The 12685-nt window shown below is 37.1% G+C and overlaps 2 protein-coding genes across 2 annotated transcripts in view; both read left to right on the top strand.

Moving 5' to 3' along the window:
- Positions 1-12685, top strand: part of LOC115219454 (multiple epidermal growth factor-like domains protein 6) — a 374545-nt gene that overhangs the window by 290230 nt on the left and 71630 nt on the right. The window lies entirely within an intron of this gene.
- The window catches only part of LOC115218886 (protein draper), a 77431-nt gene that overhangs the window by 50589 nt on the left and 14157 nt on the right, over positions 1-12685 (top strand). Inside the window, exons 8-9 of the mRNA XM_029788880.2 lie at positions 9409-9591; positions 10872-11018. Coding sequence (XP_029644740.2) covers positions 9409-9591; positions 10872-11018 — 330 coding nt within the window. The remainder of the gene's footprint in view (positions 1-9408; positions 9592-10871; positions 11019-12685) is intronic.

The raw sequence follows: 12685 nt of genomic DNA, 5'->3' as shown, positions 1-12685 counted from the left end.
GGCATGTAAGTTCCAACAGTAGTTTATGATTAGTCATTTCTAAATATGGAGCCGTGAATTCTGTGTTGCCCATTCGAATGTTTTTTTTTCGGTGTGAAGGAAAATTTGGGAATGTAGTGGTAGTATTTGCGGATAGATGGGGATGGGAGAGATGTGTATGATAAGAATGAGGAGATAGGTCAAAATGAAGACAGGAAGAGAAAATAAGAGGAAGAGAGAAAAAGAAAAAGGACAAAAATTTATAATAAAAGAGAGAAGAGAAAAGTGAAAAGTGTGAAAGTAGAAACGAAAAGAAAGAGAATAAAAGGTGAAAGTAGTAAGAAAAGGAGTGTAAGGTGGTGGTCAAGATATTGTGAGGGGGTGGGAGAGGAGAGGGAGTGCGGTGGATAGGAAGGGATGAGAAGGTAAGGAATGAATAAGTGTGAGATATGTGAGTAGGGTCTTTATTAAGGGATGGGTAGAGAAAAGTTATAGGTGGGCTGATACCAAAGTGAGTAGTAATTTTAGTAGTAAAATTTAAAATAGAGGGAAGAATACAAGAATGTCAGATTTCTATAAATAAAAGTATGTGATAAGTAGGAATCAGAGGAGGAAGGGTACAATGATATACGTACGCGCGCACATACGTATATATACATGTGCGCATATGCATACATACACACACACGCATATATATATATATATATATATATATATATATATATATATATATATATATGTATATATACATATGCATATACATACACATGTACATGCACGTGCATGATATCACGCATCCACAAATGTATTCATACACGCATATGCGTGCGCATTCATATACATATACATGCATACGCACATACATATGCGCAGGGGCACACTCAATATATTGATCTGCGATGTTCAGTAGAATATACCATTAATATATAAGCGAAAAATATACGAACTCACTCGTAAGTTCACCCGCAGATAGCAATGCACACACATATTTGCCGCGTATGCTTTTTATCCTCCAGCCTATCTAGATGAAGAAATAATCGTACCTGTGATTGAATATAGAGAACACGTTTTACAATGGAGTGTAGGTATTTGACATCTACTTCTAGCATAGGCGCCGGTCATGTCCAGCAGACCTTATTTATAACTATATTTTTATAATTATATACGTAAATAAGTAATGTTACCTATACGATAATTTTTACGTGTTAGGACACTGATGTAATATATATATATATATATATATATATATATATATATATATATATATATATATTAAATATGTCTGGGAAGAATCATTCTCTTTTAGTGCCTTGTAATTTATCACCAGTAAAATTTCCACCCATTTACTTATTTATTTCTCTAACATTTACGTTGCGTCTTGCAACCCTTTCGATAGTTGTTGACTCTGTCCGTTATCCAAGTTGCGTTGCTTAAGGCAGACACAACAGAATATGCTTCAACACATGATAGAATGAATTTAAAATACACTTTATGTACGAACCATAAAAATCACAACAACTTAGTTTCTTCCGCTTATTTTGGCATTTATCTTATTTTATGTCTCATCTCAATCAACATTCGCTAGAGAAGTGTTCAATATTTATAAGTTGAAATGATTATTCGAGTCAGAAGAAACAGTTAATACTCGTCACACATCTTTCACACTAAAAATAAAATGAGACATGGATTATGCAATTCTCAACAGTTATTAGCTGAGCTACCAACTGTATATCTAAATAGCATGTTTCGTCCGATGTTCTCACTGTTAAAATTCTTTAAAACCAGGTTGTTCTTTGTCTTTGCAATCACCTTCAATTGTCAGTACATATTTGAACACGTTAGACCTGAAAATGCATAAATTTGAGAACCGGTCTGTGGGCGCTCCTATCCTCTTAATAAGTACATTTAGCCAGAATTCTATCAGATGATTTGAGTATAAACAAATGTATTGAATAAATTTAGAAATCGATCACAGTTTAATTATCTAGAGCGTCTAATATACGATATTTTGGGTGTGTCCTTTAATTGGAGTATAAATGGAAAGCTTTTGGGTACTTCCAACTAGCAAATATCCTCCATATAATTCCCCATTAGAGAAGCAAGGAGAAGCAAGATAAAATTCAACAACCATGAGAGATTGTCCACAAGACTTGTTTCACTAGGAACTGGTACCTTTTAAATTGAAAGGAGAGGTCATATGGAATTAACAGGATCCGTGGAGTGAAGACATTCTCACCCTTATACTTCTCTGTCATAATTGGTGACTCTAGGACATGGGGTCGCATCGCTTTCACTACTAGTGTGGTGCCATTGCAAAGACTAAGTAGCTCCATATTCCTGAGAAGCATGATTGGGGCCCCATTTTCAATTGTTAAGTGGTGAAGTGGCATTCCAGATGGCTGTAGAGAGTTCAAGAACTCAGTTGGATAAACTACAGCCTGCTCTTGATCAATGCAGTGTCGAGGGATTTGAATGATTGCTCTTGTCTTGGCAACAGCCGGAAGAGATCCCAGTTGATTTTGTCGACATCATTACGTGGATGGTTCGCTCACAGATCCATTGACTGTTGCTAAAATGTTTGCAATGCTTGGGAGCACATGCATTATGGGATCATTGATAGTTGGTACCATCTCACCACAGGGTAGCCGGTGTTGTTGCATTTGGCTGGCATATGGTAGTTGCCCATTCCCTATCTTCAGAAGCTGGTGTGAAAACAACCCGGCAGTTTGATCACCAAATAATTGGGCCCTCATCTTAACTGTCAGGTGCAGTTTAGTCATCTGGCTCCACAGTTAAGAGACAGGCCTGTAGTTCATCTGCTTTTGTACCTTTTGGGATCACAGGGAGGGTTTGTCTGAAATCTCCAACCAAAACTACAGTGACTCCACCTATGACAATGTCCTTTCTTCTCAAATCTCTTAGGCTCCGGTCAACAGCCTCAAGTGCCCCACGGTGAGATATGGTGCATTCATCCCAGACAATCAAGCACGTCTGCTGCAAGACACCTTGGCCTTTGCGGATGTCTTAGAAATGTTGCAAATTGGAGTCTCTATCCTAAGTAAATTTAAGGGCATCTTGAAAGTAGAATGACCTGTTCGTCTCTCTGACAAGAGAGTGGCTGCTGTTCATGAAGATGCTACCTCCAATGCAATGCACCCATCTAGACTGACATTTGCTAGCAAAAGGTTTATCAAAAACGTCTTGCCAGTAACCTCCGGAGCATCCAAAAAGAACAGGCTACCGTTTTGCTCCCTGAGGAATGATGCAATTGTAAGCTGTCCGTTGTTCAGTCAAAAGCTTTGACTCATTCTCTGTTACATACTGAGTGTAATGTTGAGGGACTTCTTGGTACAAAAGAGTCGAAACAAATGCTCAAAGAAAGCACAAAGAAAAACAGTCAATGTAGTTGGACCTGGAGCTCCGTGAAATATCAATAAGGCGATTTGTTTCAAAAATATCCAAAATATGTATTGGAAAATCAATGTACAATATATAGCACCACAAATTTTGAAGCCATTATTATTATCATCACCGTAGCTATAACTATTATTATTATTATTATTATTATTATTATTATTATCATTATTATTATTATTATTATTATTATTATTATTATTATTATTATTATTATTATTATTATTATTGTCCATTTAAATCGAGTTTGAATTTGTCAATAAAATTCTTTTCTCTGCCTTTTCTCTCGACTTCGCTTGAGTTTTGTAGTTTGTAGAATGGGAATATTATAAATATTTTCTGACCACATGCACCCAAATGGTCGCTTATAGGGTCTGGCGGATATCAGGGTCCCTTATTTGCTGTCGGTGCACATGTGAACGTTCCGATAATACATTCCCAGTCTGACCGACGTTTATTTGTTCCCAATTCGGGCATTTGATGCAGTAAACTAGCAAACTTGCTCAAAGGAACGAATTAAAGGATATAATCACGGATCTATTTGGTTTGCAAGATTCTTTATATGAGTTCGTGTGTTGAAGCATATTCTGTTGTGTCTGAGGAGAGTCATTTTCTTTTTGTGCCTTAAAATGTAACACACTCACCGGTAAAATTTCCAATTGTTTCTTATTTTTATTTTCCTAAAATTTTCGTTGCGTCTTGCAACCTTTTCAATAGTCTTGAAGAATATTGAAAAGGTTGCAAGATGCAACGAAACTTTTAGGAATATAAAAATTTTAAGAAAATAAAAATAACAAATAAGTGAAAATTTTACTGGTGCGTGTGTTCCATTATAAAAAACAATAAGAAAATGACTCTCCCCACACACAACAGAATCACGGATCTAGCTTTGTTTCTAAGTAGAAGACAGGCGAAAACGTGACACACTTGTTAACAAAGGCAAAGTTAGAGCTAAACAACAATGATGATTCATTCGTTGTATCCAAATGCAATGGTAATCGAAGAATATTTGCCAATGCAAATAGGAACTGCAAAAGCAGATATTTAATTTATTGCATCAGATGACCGAATTGTGAAGAGAAATACGTTGGTCAGACTGGAATGAATTATCGGAACGTCAACATAAGTACCAAGAACAAATCAGAGACCCCGATGCCCATCAGACCCCTTTAAGCAACAATGTAGCAACATGTGGTCAGAAAATGTGTATAATGTGAATAATTCTACAAACTACACGACTCAAGTGATGTCGAGAGAAAAGAATTTTATTGATAAATTCAAATCCGTTTTAAATGCACAATAATAATAATAATAATAATAATAACAATAATGATAATGGTAATAGTAATAATAGTAACGGTGACAGATGTAATACTGATAATAATGATAAGTAATACTGCTATCACCATTACTACCATGACCACCAAAAACAACAATAATAGATGAGACGGTATTGGCTTAAGGTGGTGAGCTGGCTGAATCGTTAGCACGCCGGGCGAAATGCTTTGCGGTATTTCGTCTGCCGTTACGTTCTGAGTTCAAATTCCGCCGAGGTCGACTTTGCCTTTCATCCTTTCGGGGTCGATTAAATAAGTACCAGTTACGCACTGGGATCGATATAATCGACTTAATCCGTTTGTCTGTCCTTGTTTGTCCCCTCTATATTTAGCTCCTTGTGAACAATAAAGAAATAGGTACTGAGGCTGGTAGTTAGGCATATTAACATTGATTTGATTGAAATCTAAAATTTCTGGAAAATTCTAGGGATAGTAGCAATAGAATTCAATGAAAAGAGGAATGTTTTTGACAACGTTCTTCAATATAGCCACACAATTATTTCTTTAATTGCGGTCAAAATAAGAAACCTTTGACGTACCCACCAAACCGAGACGACTAAGGCGCTCACCAATTGCCGAAAATATTTCGATTAATAAAGCGGGATATATATGTACACACACACACACACACACCACACACACACACACACACACACACACACACACACATATATATATATATATATATATATATATATATATATATATATATAATAATATATATATATATATATATATATACGAGTGAGTGGACAGGCGAATAAAAGGCATTCAATCAATTTATTGATGTACGGATCAAAATGTACGGATCAAAATAGTTTGATTCAAATTCCTCGGTACTCTTGAGTTTCAAGCACGATGTTAGTCGTCAGCCATTTTGGATTTGAATGACAAAAGTTGATTGTAGGGTGGACTGCGATTGGTCGAGAAAGGTTACGCGGTGTCGTGTTTTATTGTTGGTATATGGAAAACAGTTAGCTAGAAAATACCGCAAGGTGAACAGGAAATTGACCACGTGGAGGTCAAGAAATAGACTAGAAGTCAGTCAGGTTGTTGGCGGTTAGTAAGAAGTGGCGGCATGTGCAAGTATATAGTTCTATAAGTTGGTGTGTAGAAGCGTTCATATAGTTTTGTGTACATGTGTATATTGATGCGTGAGAGCACATTTGTACATAGGCACACACGCGCACATTTGCACACACACATACACGCGCGTGCTTAAACGAACACGTGTGCACATATACATGCATACGTACACTCACATCTAACCGCACGCATCATCAGACGTAAAAATGCACCCTCACCTCCCCCAACCCCAACCTGCTACTTCCGAAACCCTACCACGTGCCCTCCAGAAGGTTCTTCTGTCTCAAGGGCCGTAGTATACAGAGCCACTCTTACTCCATCCGATGGCCTTACTAGGCACTATACGGGTATGACAGCTACTGACTCCAAGGGAACATACTCCTCGTATATGCAGTCGTTCAGATCCAGGGTGAGTGGGAACTCTACATCTCTATCTCTTTTTCTTTGGAGACTCCGTGATCTCCGAGATGAAATACCCAGCATTAAGGTGACTAGCCCCACCATATTCACCCGACGTCCCCATCTGCCAGCTCTGCCTCTGTGAAAAACTGCATATCCTCCAACAACCCTCAGTATCTATCAAGAAAGAAATACGATTTATCGTATTGTTGTCACCAGAGATATCCGTTCATAATAATAAACGAAAGTACAAAATTTGTCACTTTTATGCAAGAAGATAAAGTCTACCACATTAGTTGAAGGAAATTATGTAAGAGCTTCTAGGTAAACAACATTTTTTGTTTTCTGGTTTGGAGAATAGACAAATAAGTCTTGCAAACTACCTACACTGGAGCAAATTTCACCATAAGAATTTGACTATAAGAAAATCAAGCCAGTAGATTTCAAATATTAACCTTGAGCTTTATTAACAGACATTGCAAAGAGAAGTCGCAGTGGGAATTGTGTTCGTTCGAACTCAAAGGGCATATCTGTTGGTTTGATTGAAATTCTTGGAACGAAAACCTCTTCTTCAGAGGCACATCCTGTGATGATGGCAGCTTCTGTCACATTAGGTGATAATGTCTTCACAATCAACCCTGTCTCTAAATGATATGGTGGCATGGGCACAGCACTTCTGCAGAACCTGAATCTTTGCTTGTGTTACAAATTAGACTGTCAGCTGTCACGAGGTTTAGTGGTAATTTAAAAGCCGAATGAGCTGTTCGTCCACCTGTGAGAATGGTGGCAGCAAAGCCAGACAATGGTTCATCAACAGCAATTTTTGTTTGTTTTGCCTTAATTTGGGGAGAAGTAATGTTACAAATGTTTTTATGTGTCACAAAGAGCACCAAGAAAGAAAATTCCTCTCCTATTTTCTGACGATTGTAGAACCCAGCCCGCACACACAAGCACACACACACACATATATATATACATACAGTAACAAACAACAGAGGAAATAGAGTATGTGTGTTAGTGAGAGTGAGAGAGAGAGAGTGAGAGTGAGGGGTGTATTGTCATATATACGTACATATATAAATAATAGGCGTACATCTTTCTTGTATCTATGTATGCGTGTGTGTGTGTGAGAGAGACCGAGAGAGAGAGAGTGTGTCGCTTAGACAGCACTCTCCCTCACACTCACACTCTCACACACACACACACACACACATACACACACACACACACACAAACACGTACATACAGACGATTGTCCTGATTAAACAAAATAACTTTCGTCAGATTTCTTGAGCGCTTAGTCTTCATACATTTTCGTAACTGCCTCAGCAACTTGGCATAGTACCCGCCATTGATGGGTCAGCCCCTTCAAAAATAGTCAATAAATACAATACCTTTGCATCCTGAAAACCTGAAACCATCACCTTGCTGCATGTGTAACGAACTAAGCCACCTTTGAAGCAGAGGAGGTAGGGTGTTTCTCCTCCATCTATTGTCTTTTTGACTCTGTCTCAAAGTGATAAACCCAAAACTCATCTTAGCTTAGGAAATATTTAAGGAAACTAGCTAAACCTGCCATAAACAATGTCAGATTTTCTTTGATGTTATACGACTGGTGCGCTTTTCATAGAAGTGGCACCCACGACGCAGAAACATTGGTCATGACAAGTTCATCATGTTTATTGTACAAAGTATTTTCATTTCTCTCTCTCAAGGTATTTGATAACAGCACAGTGTCAAATTTAGTTTATTTTCAAGAGAAGTCGCTATTAGTAATATTTGAAGTCTTCTTTGAACAGTCAGATTTCAGTTTACCTGGAAGGAAACAATTCAGATATTAAGAAGTAGAGTTGAGAATTAATGCATGCAAGATTACACAGCTCTAGCATCACTCCTTCATAGTCGTCCTATGAATCTTTCAGCCCACCCTCGTATATCTAGAATATCTCCACTGTAAAATTTTCATCTCAAAGCTAGTTGGAATTAAATTAAACAACATAAAACAGTCTGAAATGTCGGTTTGCTGTACCACGTAGAGAGGAGTGGATGTTCCTGTGTATTCATTCACGCACATTCATACGAGGCAAACAACCAGATACGGACACAGAAATATACACCACCTTGTTAAAGATAATTTCCTTGTTTTCAATTAAACATATCTATCTATCTATCTATCTATCTATCTATCTATCTATCTATCTATCTATCTATCTATCTATCTTTTTTCAAGTACCACTTGAAAAGGAAGGTGAGAATGGAGAGGGAAGTTTTGTCTCGCGAAAGATTCAAAAAAGATGGGTGAATGTTGCAAAGATGGTGCGTGCTAGTAACGAAACCATTTTGAGCATGATCCTGTAGATCGTAAAAAGAAGAAAGAGAGCATTTTTGACCTCATGTGTTTATTTCCTCCCTGACTGGGGTTCCCGTGGTCTTTTCTGTAGGCTTTTCTTCCCACGGATGAACCCAATCTTGTTATATCAATGTTTACACCATTATTTCTGTGATACACGATTTTCTTTTTTTTTTCTTTTTTTTTCCTCCTCTCGATCCCTTTTGATCGCAATCTTACATTTTTTATTTTTTTCCACCCTCGAAAAGAAAAGCTCTGCATTTGTATTTGTCCCCTCTGTATTCAGCCCTGTGTGGCTAATAAAAGAAAGTTATCTATCTGTCTGTCTGTCTGTCTGTCTGTCTGTCTGTACTTATGTACATATATGTATATACAGCTTTGATTTTTTCAACTCATTGTGTTATCGATGTAAAAGCGTGTGGCTTAGTGGTTAGGGTAATCGGCTAACGATCGTAAGGTCGTGAGTTCAATTCCCGGCCTTTATTTCACATTGCCCAAGTCCTCTCAGCTGAAAGAATGAGTTGCATCTGTATTTCAAAGGGCCAGCAACGTTACACCCTGCATCACGCTGAATCTCCCTAATAACTACGTTAAGTGTACAGATGTTTGTGGAGTACTCAGCCACTAGAACGGTAATTTCACGAGCAGGCTCTTCCGTTGATCAAATCAACTGGAACCCTCTTAGCCGTAACCGGCGGAGTACCAGTACATATTGTGTTACTGATTATTTAATTAGACAAATTATTAAAATGGTAAACTCTTCGCTTGATGATCTTTCTTTTCAAATTATTCTCAATATAAATAACATCTGATTCCAATTTTACTCTTATATTTTGGTTCTAGGTGAGAGGCTGAGAGGATTTAAAGTTTTTGTGGGATCATCACTTTGTTTCCAAAGTTACTATATTGGATACAATAACAGTGTCATTTATATTAAATGTAGAAATCCACTCACTGCAAATTCAGTCAGGATATCGTTAGATGGAGGTTGGAGAATGCTTACTCTTTGTGAAGTGGAAGTATTACGTAAGTTATGTTTATTTATTATTTCACTTGGTAAATATTGATTTTTGAGAATGTTACAGAGCTATCGATTTTGAGATAAAGTACAACCGTTTATCTTGACTTCCATACTGAACTGATAACTATGTTATCGATCCTGAATGTTTAAAAAGGTAAAATGTATTGAGCGGGGTTTGAACTCCGAACATAAATGAACATACTAATTACCATTAGACGGTTGGTTCGGTTTTGAAATCATTCTGCTTCCCCACCTCTTTGTCCCTCCCCCGCCACAGTTTTCCTAAATAGTAACGCTTTAGTGATACAATTTCAATTCACTATTACAGGCTAAGCAAACACTTGTCAAATATACTGGCATACTGCTTACCTACAGTCAAGGACTCTGTATCCAATGAACAAAGTCATTCTTTTGACCATAAAATTCCCATTGGTGTTGACTGGACTCTCGCCAACTTCCATTCTCTCATCTTATTTCATTTTACACGATTCGATAAGATTATGTGTTTTCAAACATTCGACCTGTGCACGGTTATGTCCATTTTTGAGGTCACTAAAAGTTGGTTCGGTTTGAAATCATTCTGCTTCCCCACCTCTGTTCCCTCCCCCGCCACAGTTTTCCTAAAAGTAACGCTTTAGTGATACAATTTCAATTCACTATTACAGGCTAAGCAAACACTTGTCAAATATACTGGCATACTGCTTACCTACAGTCAAGGACTCTGTATCCAATGAACAAAGTCATTCTTTTGACCATAAAACTTCCCATTGGTGTTGACTGGAGTGTTGATAAAGCTAATTAAGATTGATATAACAAATATTTCAATGGTGTACTTTATAAACTAAAGATATATAATTTTATATACCATTACACTCTCGCCAACTTCCATTCTCTCATCTTATTTCATTTTACACGATTCGATAAGATTATGTGTTTTCAAACATTCGACCTGTGCACGGTTATGTCCATTTTTGAGGTCACTAAAAGATTAATCCTTATTTCTTCTCCAAGCCCTAAAAATTTTTGTGGGAGGAGTCAAGTCGATTACATCCGACCCAAGTGCTTGACTGTGGTACTTATCTATCAACCATGTTGAAATGTAGAAATCGACTCCACCGGAAATTGAACCCAGAGCGTAAAGACGGATGATATGCCACTAATAATAAAATTTAAACCATATTCATTCTATAAAATATCATTACAACTGAATATTTATGTGCTAACGCTCGTGAAATACATACAGCAACCGTGATATTTTCTTTTTGAATCATTTTTGTTATTGCAGAATGTGTTCCTGGATTCTATGGAGATATGTGTAAGGAACACAGTTGTGAACTCTGTGAAGGCGCTAAATGTGATGAAGTCACGGGACGCTGTGAGGAAGGTTGCATCATAGGATATTACGTGCCCCTTCGTTACCAGAAGTGTAAAGGTTAGATAAACTTTTAATCTCCTGCTCAATAATATTACTGAGGGATTATTAGATTTCATTGCAAATCTTTCTTATATCAGTTTCTAGAAATATCCATATCCGCAATAACCTTTTGAATATTAACATTATCAATCTTATATGATGTGGTATGATCATTATTTAATATTCTGTTTGGAAAATCCATGGGACTTAATCTGTCTCATTAACTCGATTACTTTCTACTATTACCACCGAGATATTAATTTTTATGCGGAAATATATTAGAAATCTTACAACTGTTTATGGCACAGATTGCTTTCCCTGTAATATCTTTCTTCTCTTCTGTGTCTTTCGCTATTTTAACATTTCGGTCTCAATTGTTGTTTCTCAGTCTTTCTGTTCAGTTTACAAATATACAATTTACTCTTAGTTTCAAATATATATTGTTCTTAACATCCCGGCAAAGGCAGACTGTCTAGAATCTTTGTTATGCCGAAATTAAAGATGACCAAAGTAAATCAGAACTCTGCACTATCTAAAACAGCCATTTTATACTTGCATTGTCACAATAAACGCGCTATAGGCTCTACTTTAATGAATGTTTACCGCTAGAATATATTGATCAATGTCTCCTGTCCTCTAATCATCATCACATCTGTGCTCCAAACACCAAACTGAACGTGAGCCAAAATGGGTGGTGTCCCTACGTGGTCCCTTGACGTGATAGAACTACCAGTAAAATATTCAGGGAAGTATACTTCTCCTTAAAAAGAGACTGGTATACTGAGTATTGTAACAGTGCATACACTATTTCTGGAAACAAATGGATGCTCATCTTACAATTAACTTTCAATGAGGAGGGATATGGCTTTCGTAATGTCATATTTACCGGGTACGTGATACCTTAAATAATTAATTTGGGTCCTTTGCTCTTGAAACCATCAGTAAAAGAAGTGTTAGAGCTCTCCATATCAAGGAAACCTTCCTAACGTGCTCACCTACATTTACATTGCTTATTACATTATCCACCTACGGTTTGCACTTTTGTCATTTCTTCGATTTGAAGTTTCCTCTTCAACTATACTATTGGTAACTGTACCGATGAAACTGTCCCTGATTCACACCCTCTCAGCTTTGGATTTATCCATCATTAAGTACAGTCCTTCACACTACATTATTGAACTGTTTCCTGTCACCTCTGAAAACATGCACAGCTATGTAGATGATGCAACATTTTTTCCTCGTCATCAACAGCTGGCGTCAACAGATTATTTAATCAACTCATGTCAGGAATACACTGAATCCATTACAAGAAACCTTGAGAGAATCCGTCAGAGTGTACATGATGTCTTTGTCTCTTTTACAAACACAGAAACTGAATCACTACACAAACCAAGAATATAGTGATGTACTTAATACTTTCTCATCAGAAATAACAGGAATTTAAAACTATTTAAATTGCTACAAATACTATGGCTTAGCATCTCAGATGAAACCTCAGAAATGTATGTCTCAAATGCTTCCCATAATATAGAAATCATCCTCAGAGACAGCAAATGCCTGAGTCATGATCAGCGCTGTCTATAATACACAACTAAGTCCCCAAACAGTTTCCTGCTCACATCCATGGGACAACGCTGTTGCCACGAATATTCTCGATGAAAAGAAGTCTATTCAACTGACGGACA

Source organism: Octopus sinensis, linkage group LG14, assembly GCF_006345805.1.
Source record: "Octopus sinensis linkage group LG14, ASM634580v1, whole genome shotgun sequence".
Lineage (NCBI taxonomy): Eukaryota > Metazoa > Mollusca > Cephalopoda > Octopoda > Octopodidae > Octopus > Octopus sinensis.
Note: the sequence above shows the minus strand (reverse complement) of the source record. Positions and strands in the feature narration are given on the sequence as shown.